The following is a 16478-nucleotide window of genomic DNA, read 5'->3' as shown; positions in this document are numbered from 1 at the left end:
GTAGACCACCCAGACTGGTTCCCGACCCCAGCAGGCATCTATTCGGACAGCTTGTATGTCTGTAACAGTTTGACAGAATTCCTGCCACTCTGGGAAACAAGCGTATTTGTTTCCGCGGACGGTAAACCCCTACCCTCAGCCCCATTACTCCGCCATATCTTAGAGACAGCGAATGATAGAGAATACGGAATAATTAAGGTTCGCAGTCATCACCGTTCTTCCCCCCCTGGTAAAGTTCAAGCAGACGCCCTAGCGAAGGCAGGCTCTAGGCATGGTTATTTTTGGAACCCCCCCGAAAACACCCCAGTACACGCAGTTCAGGTCTCACAGACCGACGTTCAGGATTTAGCGAAGTCACAGGAGGAGGACGTGAAACTCAGGGAAGTTTTAAAAGGAACCTAACCTGCCCCGTATGAAACGCAATAACCACACATGACGGTGTGATTTTAAAGGATGGCATTTATATAGTTCCCAGCCAGGACAGGAACCAGATCATTTGTCATTCCATGACAATCATGGACACCAAGGAATTGAACCCACCCTAGCCCACCTCAGACCGCATTGTTGGTGGCCTGATTTAAAAACGATGCAATGCACTACATTGAGAATTGTTTAATCTGTGTCCAGAACAATCCGGACAGATATGCGAAAAAGGCTCAACTTAGTCATACCCGCCCCGTTAATGGACCCTGGACAAATCTCCAGATAGATTATATAGGACCCCCTACCCCCGTGCAGAAATGGTTACAAGTATGTGTTGGTGGTCATAGACACCTTCACAAAATGGGTGGAAGCATTTCCATCACGAACTAATACGGCCAAGACAACGGCTAAAATATTAACACACCACATCGTTACAAGATGGGGCCTCCCACGCAGTATAGAGTCCGATCAAAGCTCCCATTTCACCGGACCTGTCATGAAAAACGTCCTCACGATTTTCGGCATTAGACAAAAGTTCCATATCTCATACCACCCCCAGTCAAGTGGTATTGTAGATCGAATGAATTAGGACATTGAAAGCCACCCTCAGGAAAATGGTACTGCAAATTAACAGCACCTGGGATTCAGTACTCCCATTTGCTTTAATGTTTTTAAGAAACACGGTATCCACGTCCACAGGATACACCCCCCACACCCTCATGACCGGACGCCCATGAAAGGCACTGAGTATTTATTAGGACTGGATTTGGCCAGCCCCGCAGTTACAGCCCTCACGCATGAAAGTACGGTTAAACAACAGATACAGAATATAAAGGCAGCCTAACTCGCAGCAGCAGTGAGACATGGAACCAGGATGAAACAGAGCAAGGCTTGTTTCGACAAAACAGTACACGCCACTGAGTTTACAGCAGGGCAACAAGTTATGCTTTCCCTTTACAACCCCAGTTCATTCATTTCCCCAAAATTTTCCAGAACGTACTCCATTTCGGACAAAGTCAGCCCCTCAGTATACAAAATAACCTATCCCAATGGTAAGTCTGCGTGGTTTCATATAAACCAGCTCAAGGTTTACGGCTCGCAGAATAACCACACACACCACATCCTGCTCGCAGCAGCAGACGAGCACGTCCCGCCCACAGATGACGCATTCCCTACCCTCCCCCAACCACTCCAGCCCGCCCTCAGACACAACTTTAACTCCGCCCCCAGAGGCACGACTCCGCCTCTCCCTTCCTTCAACCAGCAGAGACAGCGACAGTGATAGCGATCACGATGACGATAGCCACAGCACACCACGTTACGATTATACCCCTGTACCAGGCCCCACTCCCAGCGAATCTGAGCATGATTCTATTGACCCATTTGAGATTACTTGTATCAAAGCCCCTGACCCAGACCCACCTCCCAACGATTACGGATTGAAGCATAGTAGCTCCAACCTTGACACACGATTCTGGCACCGAGACAATTCGTTCAGGCTCATCCGGAATGATGAGATGGACCCCAACTCACCCCAAGCAGCTTTAGCACGGTTACTACAGTCAAGAGTTTGGCAGCCGGGAGAAGATGATGACTTAGAGTCTGCCTCCCACCAAACAAATCCCTTTGCGACTCTGTTCGCTATTGAGCAGTGAAGTGTCCAGATGATGGAGAAAAAAAAGGAACCGCTGGAGAGATACGGTGTCCTTTCTGATGGAACCTGCACCATGTTTGTTGAATGTTTGTTTGTTAGTGTTAACGTTAAGTGTTGTTCGTAAACTCGAAAGTTTTCATGGCCCCACATCACCACTCCTTTGACAGCCAATGGCTGTTAGAGGAACAAGTTTGGCCCCCAGACAATAGTTCAGAGGAACAAGTTTGTTGACAGAACACGACTCATAGTTGCTCTCCTAATTCGAGAGGCAGCCCCCCGTTCTTGCCGATTGCTCAGGCAGTGGAGAAACGGCATTGGTCCCCACCCTGCCTGAGGACCCCCCTCTGGTCAGCTACGCTCGGGTAGAGCACATATGGCATTGATCACCGTCTTACCCGGGGATCCCACCCATTTCTTACCCGCCGCGGCCCATACGCACCCCATTTTGGCTCGTTACGTTTGAAATTCTTTTGTTTGGTTTTGGCAACCCTTAGGTTGCTTCCCTATGCTATTTACAGCCTCAAACACTGGGATGGTAAATCACACAGGCTGCGAGACGCTCACAGTACAGCAGTATTTTTCTTAGATGTCTTGTCCCAAATATTCGTTTTTTTTTAAAAAGGAGGGAGTCACAGATGGTGACCAATTATAAAGGGAAATTGGCAATAAAGGACAGACAGACAGACATACGAGATCTTAAGCAAGATAATAACAGAAATCATGCTTGTGTTCACAGAACTCGGGAACCTCAGGAACCCCAGAGGAAGACAAAGAAGAAGACTGACAAAGATGAAGACAGCCTTCGTGTTCACATGGATCTTAACGGGATCCCTTCAGTTGCGCGCGGACACTACCCCCCGACCCCTACCACACAAACCGTAAACGATTCTCACCCCTGCAATACACGGAACCCCGAGATAACCCCGTGACAGCTAGCAATACCCCGACCTGGTGTGATAAGTTTATCACCTGGTACTTATTCTCATATGTAGTCAAAGCACTCTTAGTGCTGGCGATACTTTGCAGTGTCGTGCAAACATTTAGAGTTAGAAAATGATGAAAGAGAGCATATCGCTCTCTCACCCCGGTATACAGGTTTAGGTCCCCCATTTTCAGATTTCACCAGACCCCCGAACCAATTGGGACGGATTAAAGAGCATCCATTTTCTTTATGTATTCTGTGGAATAAAGAGATGTAAACTTCTGTGTCTGACTGCCAGGCCAGAGAAACTTGTGTGCTGCTACTTTGTACAGTTTAAAATATATAGATTATTTTTGGATTGTTTGTATTTTTGGATTGTTTGAAAAAGGATAGTTTATTGAGAATAGTTAGAGGTTCCAGTTTTTTTATTTTTCTGTAATGCATGTATTAATGTCGTAGCGCCCCGTAGAGTTTTTATGATAATGAATGTATTTTAAATGGTTTAGGTAAAATTGTGTTGCATAGGATAGGACAGTGTCGAGCCTACGTATGGTGCCCCGGTTGGTCAGAGGATGAAGACGACGTAGTAGTGTGACCCTTCACGCTTCGCGTTGAGGATAACAAGGAGGAAGTGTAGCCATCTGGGATGGCCACGTCCCGGTTACAAAATGGACACTCGCAAAGAATGCAGGGAGAATTGGACAATACTAAGAAACAAGCAGGTGCAAGCTCGGTCTGTTGATTAGAACCTTAAGCTCTCAGACAGGACAGAAACTGCTAAGCAATCTACATACTAATGAGCCATCTCCGGGGACAAAAGGGAAACATTTAGCTACACAATGTTAAGGCAGACACCCCGGCGCCACAAGAGACTAAAACAAAGCAGACCAACGGTCGCCTAGGACACGCCCAGCAATCAGGGAACCACCCCTCTATTGGAGGAAGACCGATACGAATGATTAGGAAAGGCCCAATTAATTGAGGCCAAGTTCAAGGCCCGCCCAAAAGTGCGCAAAGCCCTTTTGAGTACATAAGCACTCAGCAAAGAGAGAATCTTTCTTCATTGGCTTTGGCTCTCAACGAAGAGAGAGACCAGCCTAGCAGCTACACCAGACCAAGTAAGTTCCAAGTCAACGCATGCTACGAGATAGACGCACCTAGTTGCTATCCTGTAAACAGCTCAACCCAGCAGCCTCAGAACCGAGCAACGGCCATTGTTCCTCTGACTGAGTGGGCACCCGAAGCTAAGTATAGGCTTCAGTAATGGTGATAGTTTAGTTTGTAGAGTTTATGCATGAGTAGATTTGACTGTGTGTAAATAAATGAGCATTGCTTTTGAACTTACTAACTGGTGTATAGAGTCTTTGATCAGTATTCAGTTCTGAACCTTGTGGCGGTGTCGAAAGATACCTGGCGACTCTTGAGCAAACATAATTAAACAGAGCCAAATTAAGAGACAACACAGCAAAATTAGCAACAGACCCAGCATAAGGAAGGAGGGTGGGGGGGGGGGGGTACTTCTGTGAACCACCATGCCCTTTCTGCCAAAATCCCTTCCCCAGCGACCCCACCTGCCACCACTCTCCTGTGGCCTGGGATCCTTCAATGTCCTTTAGCCTTGGGTGAGTGTTGTTCAGGTAGCAGCCGCTGCCTGCCTGATGACACTGCTATTCAATAGAGTTTCCGGTCTCTGATTGGTCAGCATTCATGGCAGGTGGGTCATTCCCCCGGAGGTCCTTGATCTCAGGGAGATCCTGTTCTGTCCAATTAAATGGCTGAGTGCCTTAATTTGGCGGGCCTTCCGTTAGAGCCAATGTTGAGTTCTCGCCAGACACAATCAGTTCCATTAATTACCGCCCTGATGTGTGTAATATGTGTGAAAGGACAGGCAAAATTGGAGCAAACTAGAAAGAACAAAGTGCTTTGGTCACACGTGATAATTTTCCATTTGGACTATGCATGTGGCGTAACTTACAAGTCGTAGTGCATTAAAATGTTCTATTTTGTTTTTATGAAATGGGGATGTTTAAATAAATACCTGTGGCTTTCCATAGTCATGTGACTTCTGATGTTATGATATGTGAATAAAAGTTTTATGGCAGTAGCCATTTTACATTTCACATGGAACACGCATAACCTGTCAGTAGAAGACAGGAAAGACCCTGTGCAAAAGTACACCAAAAAATTCATGGGATTTCCATTACAAGTTAATCAAAAATATTTATATTCTCTCAGTTGTTTCCTGGTATGGATAAGGATGGGCAGTCGGGTGTGTGTGGCTGATTGACACCCACCAACTGAAACACTAAATTACTTTCATTAATTCATATGTACTCTGCCTGAAGGCAAATCCTTGTCTGAGGCCTGAGTTTTAATGCAGATGGAAAGGCTCTCCATCGTAGCAAAAAAGGCACAGGGGACCTGAATCTAACAGTCCCACCCACCACCAATTTTGTAGTGTTATGGGGAGATGGGGGCGAGCTATTGTTTGCACAGAAGCATCTGTACATGTTAAACTGCAGCTGCCTTCAGTCTGGATTAAGTTTTTTTAGTGTGGTGTGCAAAACATCAGATATACACCTTATATCTATCAGGAGAAAGTCTAAACTTTACTAGAGTTCTTTGGAGGGGTGGGATACTCTTTTGGAGAAGTGAAGTATCCTTTTGGATATCGTTCCAGGACACCTTTGGGAGAGGTCAGGTGCCCTTTGGAAGGGTCAGGTGTTCTTTGGGAGAGGACAAGTGACCTTTGGGATGGCTAATAGACATGAATGAGCGTTAAAAGGGCATCTTCATTGGAACTATCAAACTGATTGGAACTATCAAAAGGAACTGTCAGACAATTAAATCTCCTGCACTTTTAAGTATTTCGAAACACTATCTGCAGCTTTAAGAAAAATCAGTGCTTTCTATTTTACTCTGTTGACATAGGCCTGAGGAATATCATTATAGGATTAGTATTTCATGACTTTTTAAAAAACCTATCATTATCACAGTGAGGTACCAGTTGGATCACTTGTTGATTGACACCTCCAAGTGGTTATAAAGTCTTTGAAGTGGGACTATGAATACAAATGCTTGTTTTTATAAGATAAGTTAAATGTAGTGAATCATGGAATCATTATTGTGCAGAAGAAGGCCATTCGTACCATCGAGTCTGCACAGACACTCTGCAAGAGCATCCTACCTAGGCCCACGCCCCACCCTACCCCCGTAACCCAATAACCCCCCCTAACCTTTTTTGGAGACTAAGGGGCAATTTAGCATGACCAATCCACCTAACCTGCACATCTTTTGATTTTTTTAAATCAATGAGAATGTTTTTTGAAATACTGAATTCAATAAACACCTTTCTCAACATGTGTCCTGAGGTCTGAACATAGAACGTAGAAAAATACAGCACAGAACAGGCCCTTCGGCCCACGATGTTGTGCCGAACTTTTGTCCTAGATTAAGAACAAATTAATCTACACCCCATCATTCTACCATAATCCATGTACCTATCCAATAGCCGCTTGACGGTCCCTAATGTTTCCGACTCAACTACTTCCACAGGCAGTGCATTCCATGCCCCCACTACTCCCTGGGTAAAGAACTTACCTCTGACATCCCCCCTATATCTTCCACCATTCACCTTAAATTTATGTCCCCTTGTAATGATTTGTTCCATCCGGGGAAAAAGTCTCTGACTGTCTACTCTATCTATTCCCCTGATCATCTTATAAACCTCTATCAAGTCGCCCCTCATCCTTCTCCGTTCTGATGAGAAAAGGCCTAGCACCCTCAACCTTTCCTTGTAAGACCAGGGCGTGGAATGCCCTGCCTGCAACAGTAGTGGACTCGCCAACACTAAGGGCATTCAAATGGTCATTGGATAGACACATGGGCGATCAAGGAATAGTGTAGATGAGCTTTAGGTTGGTTCACAGGTCGGTGCAACATCGAGGGCCGAAGGGCCTGTACTGCGCTGTAATGTTCTATGTTCTACTCTCCATTCCAGGCGACATCCTGGTAAATCTCCTTTGCACCTTTTCTAAAGCTTCCACATCCTTCCTAAAATGAGGCGACCAGAACTGCACACAGTACTCCAAATGTGACCGTACCAAGGTTTTGTACAGCTGCATCATCACCTCACGGCTCTTAAATTCAATCCCTCTGCTAATGAACGCTAGCACACCATAGGCCTTCTTCACAGCTCTATCCACTTGAGTGGCAACTTTCAAAGATCTATGAAAATAGACCCCAAGATCTCTCTGCTCCTCCACATTGCCAAGAACCCTACCGTTAACCCTGTATTCCGCATTCATATTTGTCTTCTAAAATGGACAACCTCTCACTTTTCAGGGTTAAACTCCATCTGCCACTTCTCAGCCCAGCTCTGCATCCTATCTATGTCTCTTTGCAGCCGACAACAGCCCTCCTTACTATCCACAACTCCACCAATCTTCGTATCGTCTGCAAATTTACTGACCCACCCTTCAACTCCCTCATCCAAGTCATTAATGAAAATCACAAACAACAGAGGACCCAGAACTGATCCCTGCGGTACGCCACTGGTAACTGAGCTCCAGGCTGAATATTTGCCATCCACCAGCGCTTTCTGACTTCTATCGCTTAGCCAGTTTGTTATCCAAATGGCCAAATTTCCCACTATACCATGCCTCCTTACTTTCTGCATAAGCCTACCATGGGGAACCTTATCAAATGCCTTACTAAAATCCATGTACACTACATCTACTGCTTTACCTTCATCCATAAATAAGACTTGTGAGGCAAGCCCTACCCCTTACAAATCCATGCTGACTATCCCTAATCAAGCAGTGTCTTTCCAGATGCTCAGAAATTCTATCCCTCAGTACCCTTTCCATTACTTTGCCTACCACCGAAGTAAGACTAACTGGCCTGTAATTCCCAGGGTTATCCCTATTCCCTTTTTTGAACGGGGCACGACATTTGCGACTCTCCAATCCCCTGGTACCACCCCTGTTGACAGTGAGGACAAAAAGATCATTGCCAACGGCTCTGTAATTTCATCGCTTGTTTCCCATAGAATCCTTGGATATATCCCGTCAGGCCCGGGGGACTTGTCTATCCTCAAGTTTTTCAAAATGCCCAACACATCTTCCTTCCTAACAAGTATCTCCTCGAGCTTATCAGTCTGTTTCACACTGTCCTCCCCAACAATATAGCCCCTCTCATTTGTAAATACTGAAGAAAAGTACTCGTTCAAGACCGCTCATATCTCTTCAGACTCAATACACAATCTCCCGCTACTATCCTTGATCGGACCTACCCTCGCTCTAGTCATTCTCATATTTCTCACATGTATGTAAAAGGCCTTGGGGTTTTCCTTGATCCTACCTGCCAAAGATTTTTCATGCCCTCTCTTAGCTCTCCTAATCCCTTTCTTCAGTTCCCTCCTGGCTATCTTGTATCCCTCCAGCATCCTGTCTGAACCTTGTTTCCTCAGCCTTACATAAGTATCCTTCTTCCTCTTAACAAGACATTCAACCTCTCTTGTCAACCATGGTTCCCTCACTCGACCATCTCTTCCCTGCCTGACAGGGACATACATATCAAGGAAACGTAGTATCTGTTCCTTGAACAACTTCCACATTTCAATTGTGTCCTTCCCTGACAGCCTATGTTCCCAACTTATGCACTTCAGTTCTTGTCTGACAGCATCGTATTTACCCTTCCCCCAATTGTAAACCTTGCCCTGTTGCAGGCACCTATCCCTCTACATTACTAAAGTGAGAGTCACAGAATTGTGGTCACTATCTCCAAAATGCTCCCCCACTAACAAATCTATCACTTGCCCTGGTACATTACCAAGTACCAAATCCAATATGGCCTCCCCTCTGGTCGGACAGTTTACATACTGTGTTAGAAAAGCTTCCTGGACACACTGCACAAACACCATCCCATCCAAACTATTTGATCTAAAGAGTTTCCACTCAATATTTGGGAAGTTGAAGTCACCCATGACTACTACCCTGTGACTTCTGCACCTTTCCAAAATCTGTTTCCCAATCTGTTCCTCCACATCTCTGCTGCTATTGGGGGGCCTATAGAAAACTCCCAACAATATGACTGCTTTTTTCCTATTTCTGACTTCAACCCATGCTACCTCAGTAGGCAGATCCTCCTCGAACTGCCTTTCTGCAGCTGTTATACTATTTCTAATTAACAATGCAACCCCCCCCACCTCTTTTACCACCCTCCCTAATCTTATTGAAACATCTATAACCAGGAACCTCCAACAACCATTACTGCCCCTCTTCTATCCAAGTTTCCATGATGGCCACCACATCGTAGTCCCAAGTACCGATCCACGCCTTACGTTCACCCACTTTATTCCTGATGCTTCTTGCGTTGAAGCATACACACTTCAACCCATCTCCGTGCCTGCAAGTACTCTCCATTGTCAGTGTTATCTTCCCCACTGCCTCACTACACGCTTTGACGTCCTGAACTTCGGCTACCTTAGTTGCTGGACTACAAATCCGGTTCCCATTCCCCTGCCAAATTAGTTTAAACCCTCCCGAAGAGTACTAGAAAACCTCCCTCCCAGGATATTGGTGCCCCTCTGGTTCGGATGCAACGCATCCTGCTTGTACAGGTCCCACCTTCCCCAGAATGCGCTCAATTATCAAAATACCTGAAGCCCTCCTTCCTACACCATTCCTGCAGCCATGTGTTCAACTGCACTCACTCCCTATTCCTGGCCTCGCTATTACGTGGCACTGTCAACAAACCAGAGATGACAACTCTGTCTGTCCTGGCTTTTAACTTCCAGCCCAACTCCCTAAACTCGTTTATTACATCCACACCCTTTTTCCTACCTACGTTGTTGGTACCAATGTGCACCACGACTTCTGGCTGCTCCCCCTCCCCCTTAAGGATCCTGAAGACACGATCCGAGACATCCCTGGCGCTGCCCAGATGAATACTGGGTGAGTTGGTATGGTGGATGTGAGGGCAAAGAGTAGTGGCTGGGGGGTGGGCATGAGTTGGCACTAAGTTTCCATAGAGGTTATAAAGAGCCATGGGGGTGGATAGGGGGCACACGCTGACATGAAGGGTATGAGGGAATGGAAAATTTGTGGGGAGGTGAGGGCTAGAGGGCCTTTGTTGTGTTTTATTCTTGTTTTTACAGTGCTGGAGCACAGAGATGGACCTTTTCCACAGCCTCCCTCTGTACCCTGGAACCTTGCAGTTGCCTCCAAACTCCTACTCCCATTTCATCCTGTCGCCTTCCAGAAACTATATATATGTTTTTAAATTAAAGTAGCCAATTCTTTTTTTCCCCCAATTAAGGGGCAATTTAGCGTGGCCAATCCACCTACCGCGCACATCTTCGGGTTGTGGGGGTGATGCACGATCAATGACCACTAAAGCGAGGTTGTAGTCCAACTGAAAGCTTTAATAAGCTAGATGTTTCCCCCAGCAGCTCAGGTACAGAATGAAGGCTGCTGGGGCGGCACTGGTTCTTATACCCCGCCTAGCAGGGCGGAGCTATCATATATTCTAACCAATAGAAAGCATATTTTCCACCAATGGTGCTTTAGCCTATCAGGTACCGTAATACCTATAATACCACAGGGGGTGAGGCCCATGCAGAAACGGGGAGAATGTGCAAACTCCACACGGACAATGACCCGGGGCTGGGATCGAACCCGGGTCCTCGGTGCCATGAGGCAGCAGTGCTAACACTGCGCCAGCATGCCACCCCTGCCCTCCAGAAACTAAAACCCAACTATCCAGGACATTTTTCCTGGGTCAGGTTTGTGGAGCCAGGAATTATCTTGACTTGGCACTCTTGACCTGGGAGTAAAAATTGCCTTATTGCCTGTTGATGCTTCATTCGGAGCTGTTTTTCCTTGGCAGTATGTCAGTTGTGGTTTGCCATTGCCTTGCACTCTCATGGGCAGGGCAAGGAGGCAGATCCCAGGTCAACCTTAGCCAAAACAAGAATCAAGCCTGTGCTGTTCGTATTATTCTGAACGACATGGTATCCATCTAGCCAACAATTTAGTTTAGCCATTACTAATAGATTTAACAGATCAAAATTAACTATATAACTGGTGTAATGATAACAGCTAAGTTAGCGCTATATTAAAAGTAAAAGTTTAAACATGTCACTGTTGCCTATATCCACCATTTTAAATTTTCAGTTCAAGTTTCCAAACTCATATTTCAAAACTGAGTGAAGTGCGCACTTTGTAAGTAAGATAAATTATTGTAGGGTTATATATTAGAATTGAATGCTGAGTTTCCAATCTTGTTTGTGCTGTCAGGAAGACGTGAAAGATAAAACTGCAGGGTTTCCCCAAGCAGCTGTCATGTTTTGAAGAGTAGAACTGTCATACAGTTGAAATTCATTTCAATCCATTTAGGTAAATAAATGTGACCATTAAGGAAAGGCCTAAGGATGGGAAGAAAGTAAATGTGCTGGGAGATAAATCTTCAGCATGACATAATTTAGCATTAAATTTTACATAATGAAGATCCATTTTGATGCCATTACCTCAGACGCAAATCCTCCCAGATTTTTAACAGTCCGCAAATCATTAGGATTTCATAATATTTTTTCCAACATTCCACTGCTTCAGCTGCTGATGGATCTTCTCTTATATTGCTTTGGTATTCTATCAGCTCCACACGTTTATTTCTATATTTTTCCAATGTTCTTTTGAAACGTTGGCCCACTGGGCCCGGTATTGTTCCGTCTTGAATATCATAAAATCTGAGAAAGGTTTAAAAAAGTGAGCAAGTGAACAAAAGAATAAAAATACTTAAACTATTACAACACTTTAACAATGGCTTGGCAAAGTCCTTACCTAACTATAAAAAGCATTTCCCTTTCTATCTTAGTTACAGTTTGATCAGTTCTCCTTGATCTTCTGAAAAGCTGATAACAATGTTACATGGTTTTAATGTTGTAACATTAAAAATTCAAATGGACTTCCGGTGGCAACATGTCGGTGAAGGTCGCACGTTGGGTGGCTCCTGCTAGCTTTCGCTTTTTTCACTTTTCAACCGGATTTGGGGGGAAATTTCATATGATTGATCTCAAGTAAAGTTGTGATAACTAAAGGATGTCAAAAACCCAGTGATAAAATACGGGATGAAAAGGTGTCAGCGAAGGTCAGCCTGAGAGTTCGGTGCGGAGTTCTGTGGGAGGAAAGATGGCGGGAGCAAGCTCGCTGGGTGGGGCTGCACCCATTATGGCGGATAAGTTGACTGAGGTGATAGCAGTTGAAATAGAGCGGCAGTTCAGTGAGCATTTTGAGCGGCAGAAGAAGATGATGGCTTAGCTTAAGAGGTTGGTGGACGATACACTCGCCCCAATAAAGGAGTCCCTAGGAAAGATGTCAACGGCAGTGCAGGAGCAAGGAGAGGTGTTGAAGGTTGTGGAGGTGGCACTGTCACAGCAAACAACCAGTTCACCTCGATAGGTGAGAAGTTGCAGAGGGTGGAGGAGAGCAACAGAGGGCTCAAAGCCAAAGTGGAGAACAGGAAATGGCTGCAGAATTTGTGGATTGTGAGACTGCCTGAGGGGCTGGAGGGCCATAGGCCGACGGAATACTTTGCGACCAGTTGTTGAGGGAGGAGGAGGATGCCTCCCTCTTTGTGCTAGATAAAGCTCACCAGTTGCTCCGGCTGAAGATAAGGGCGAATGAACCGCAAGAGCCATGTTAGTCTGCTTTCATAGCTACCAGGTGAAGGAGAAGATGCTGAGAAGGCCGAAGAAGAGTCGAGAGGTGAGGTGGGAAGGCAGCGGTATTCGTATATACCAAGAACTCACAGTGAAGCTGGCAGGATGGCCGGTGGCCTTCAACAGGGCAAAGGCAGCGTTGCACAAGAGTAATGTGCAGTTTGGGGCGGTCCACCCGGCAAAGTTGAGTATTACGCATAACTCCAAGGACTATTACTTTGAGATAGCAGAGGAGGCCAAGGCATTTGTGGAAGCTGAAGGACTGGGTCTGAACTAAGTTTGGACTTTGCTTGTCTTTATGTTACGGTTGGGAGAAGATAGTTTCGGGACATAGGGGAAATATGTTGGGATTTGTCTCCCTTGGTTTAGGGTCTATTATATTATGTTTGGTTGTTGGGAGGAACTGGGTGTGGGGGGCCTTTGTTTTGGTTTTTTGATGTTGGGCATTTGGGGGGCCACCTCGCTAGCAAACGACATTGGCTAGTGAACGGGAGCCACAGCCTTCAGAACCTGTGTGGACAGGTTTTGATGGGCCTGTGATGTATGAATGGTGGGGGGATGGGGAGTATGCAGAGAGAAGTGGTTTCAAGAGCAAGTGGTTGGGGGGTTTCTGGGAAGGGGAGCTGGTTGACGGTGACAAGGGGCAGGATTGGGTTCTGTTTGCTGGGCGGGGCCGGGGGTGGTGATCATGACTGATGGGAGTGGGGGGAGGAGGTGTGAGAGACCCCCTTTCCAAAAGGTACTGTGGAACGTACGGGGTTGGGTGGACCGGTGAAGTGAGTGAGAGTTTTCTTGTATTTGAAGAGTTTGAGATCTGACATGGTGCTGTTGCAGGAGACGCACTTGAAGGTGAAGTACTAGGTGAAGCTGCAGAAGGTCTGGGTGAGAAAGGTGTTCTACTCGAACTTCATTAGCAGGGCCGGGGTTGGCGACACTAGTGGGTAAGAGATGAGATTTCAGATTACATAGAATTTACAGTGCAGAAGGAGGCCATTCGGCCCATCGAGTCTGCACCGGCTCTTGGAAAGAGCACCCTACCCAAGTCCACACCTCCACCCTATCCCCATAACCCAGTAACCCCACCCAGCACTAAGGGCAATTTTGGACACTAAGGGCAATTTAGCTTGGCCAATCCACCTAACCTGCACATCTTTGGACTGTGAGAGGAAACCGGAGCACCCGGAGGAAACCCACGCAGACAATGGGAGAACTTGCAGACTCCGCACAGACAGTGACCCAGTGGGGAATCGAACCTGGGACCCTGGAGCTGTGAAGCAATTGTGCTAACCACCATGCTACCGAGATGGAGAAGGTGGTGGCGGATCAGGGGGGCAGGTACGTTATTGCAACAGGTGCTTTGAAGGGAAGGTTGGTTGTGTTGGTTAGCATGTATGCCCCGAATTGGGATGATGTAGTGTTTAAGAAGAGGATGGTGGCTGCCATACCAAATTTGGAAATGCATCAGTTAATTCTAGGGAGGGAGGATTTAAATAGTGTTGAACTGAATCCGAAGGTAGATCAGTCAAGGCCACGCTCGCTGACCCCCTCGGGAGGTAAGCGAAGATGTTGGCTGGGTTTATGGAGATTGGGGGAGCGGACCCGCAGCAGTTTTTGCATCCAGGGGGTAGGGAGTATTCCTTCTTTTCGACTGTGCATAATGTGTACTCGAGGATCGACTTTTTTATTATGGGGAAGTTGTTATTGTCAGGGGTGAGAAAGGCGGAGTACTAGGCGATTGTTATTTCGGATCATGCTCCGCATTTGGTGGACATGGTCTTGGAGAAGGGTCCTTGGCAGAGGCCAATGTGGAGGGTGGATGTGGGGCTATCAGCAGATCTTAATTTTTGTGTAAAGTTGGGAAAGGTGATCGATGACTATGTCGAGATCAATAGGAATGGGGAGGTCTCACTGTCAGTGGTTTGGGAAGTGCTGAAGGCGGTGTGTAATAAGTCCATGGAGGCAGACGTCCCTTCACCAGAATTCCTTTTATTTACAAAACCAACAGCAGACCAACCAGGTGCATTCAGTTTGCTGTCTATACTGGGAGTGCAGAGGATTTGACACTCCCTTTATGTACAGAGAGGATTTCCCTAATTGGGCTACTAATCAGGGAATTCGTATTCTAATTGTCCAATCTCAAAGGCCTAGTCTAAGTCAATACACCCCTCTCCACCAAAGTCCGAGGAGCCCCCGTGGTCCTCGTGACTCACGGGTCTCCTGCTTCGTTTCTGCGCTGGGTCCGGATCCTCGACTTCGGCCTCCGACGTGGGGGGTGTAACGGCTAGGCGTCCGTATTTTCCGATGTGAGCGCCTGAGGGGCAGTTCGCCCCTTTCCTCCGGCGGTAGGGGTACAGCCACGGCGTCATCCATGGTGTCCAGATCCGAGTCGGATGTCCTCACCAGAGGTGCTGGAAGGGCGTGAATAGTTTGTCGGGGAGGACTCTCCATGGTCCTCGGTATGCTGGTCTGAGTCAGCTCCGGGGGAGGAAACAAATCTGAGGCCCGCACCTGATCCAGGTGCCTTTTTACGTGTTCTCCAACACGCATCTCATACGACACATGACCTGTCCTGTCCTTGATCATTCCTGCTACCCATGTGGGGCCATTTGCATAATTTCTGACCCATACCTTTTCACCTGCGTTGAACTGCCTTTCTCATCGAGTGTTGTCGTGGCCCCTGCATTGGGCCTCTTGGTGTCGTTCTACTTTTCCACCTAATTTTGGGAATAGTAGGCTCAGCCTGGTTCTGCCCATGAGTCGGGGGCCGAAGTGGAGGATCCGGACCCTAGCTCCGCAGGTGCTATTCCCGTTGTGGCGTGTGGGGTTGTCCTATAGTCGAATAGCCAGCATGACAGTTTAGTGTCTACTGTTTTTTGAATCCGATTTATAGGGTCTGGACGGCTCTCTCCGCCAACCCATTTGATGCCGGATGTTATGGTGCCGTCCTTATGTGCCGAATGCCGTTTGACTTCATAAATTTTGTGAACTCCTGGCTGGTGAAAACCGATCCATTATCTGAAACTAACACCTTTGGTATACCATGTGTTGCAAACGAGGTACAAAGTTTTTTGATGGTTGCTGTTGTATTTGCCGAGTTCATTTTGTAGACATCCAGCCATTTGGAATGGGCGTCTACAATCACAAAAAACATTGAACCCATAAATGGGCCAGCAAAATCGACATGAAGTTGTGACCATGCTCTACCCAGCCATTCCCATGGGTGCAGCGGGGCTGCTGGTGGCACCTTCTGCCTTTTTTGGCATTTTTGGCACTGATGTACCAATGCCGCTATGTCTGTGCCCAGGCCTCGGCCACCAGACATAGCTCCTGGCCAGCATCTTCATTTTTGAGACTCCAGGGTGCCCATGATGTAATTCGGCCAGTATGGCTCTACTGCCTTGGCTTGGAACTATTACTCGAGCTCCCCATAGCAGTATCCCGTCTTCCACAGTGATCTGCCCTCTTCTGCTTCAGTAGGGGTGGAATTCCGCCTGGACTGGTCTTTCCATCTCCACGTTAGCATCATGTGTTTTATTTTTGCTAACACCCGGGTCCCTTTGTGTCCACAAACAAATGTTTTGTGCGGCCACTGGAAGGGTGTCCAGGAAATGTAGTGTCATCACTGTTTCTTCTATTCTGGGTACTAATGGTGGGGTGTCCGGTAATGGCAGCCTGCTGAGTGCATTGCCGTTTGCCACCCGGGTTCCTGGCTGATATCTAGCTGCCAGTAGTAGGGCCCAGTGTTGGATCCGGGCTGA

At 46.8% G+C, this 16478-nt stretch overlaps 1 protein-coding gene across 1 annotated transcript in view; it reads right to left on the bottom strand.

Moving 5' to 3' along the window:
- LOC140426443 (testicular spindle-associated protein SHCBP1L-like) overlaps positions 1-16478 on the bottom strand; it is a 294116-nt gene that overhangs the window by 194693 nt on the left and 82945 nt on the right. The window contains exon 5 of the mRNA XM_072511238.1: positions 11530-11748. Coding sequence (XP_072367339.1) covers positions 11530-11748 — 219 coding nt within the window. The remainder of the gene's footprint in view (positions 1-11529; positions 11749-16478) is intronic.

This window comes from Scyliorhinus torazame, chromosome 7, assembly GCF_047496885.1.
Source record: "Scyliorhinus torazame isolate Kashiwa2021f chromosome 7, sScyTor2.1, whole genome shotgun sequence".
NCBI lineage: Eukaryota > Metazoa > Chordata > Chondrichthyes > Carcharhiniformes > Scyliorhinidae > Scyliorhinus > Scyliorhinus torazame.
The sequence above is the reverse complement of the archived record's forward strand: the minus strand, read 5'-3'. Positions and strand labels throughout refer to the sequence as shown.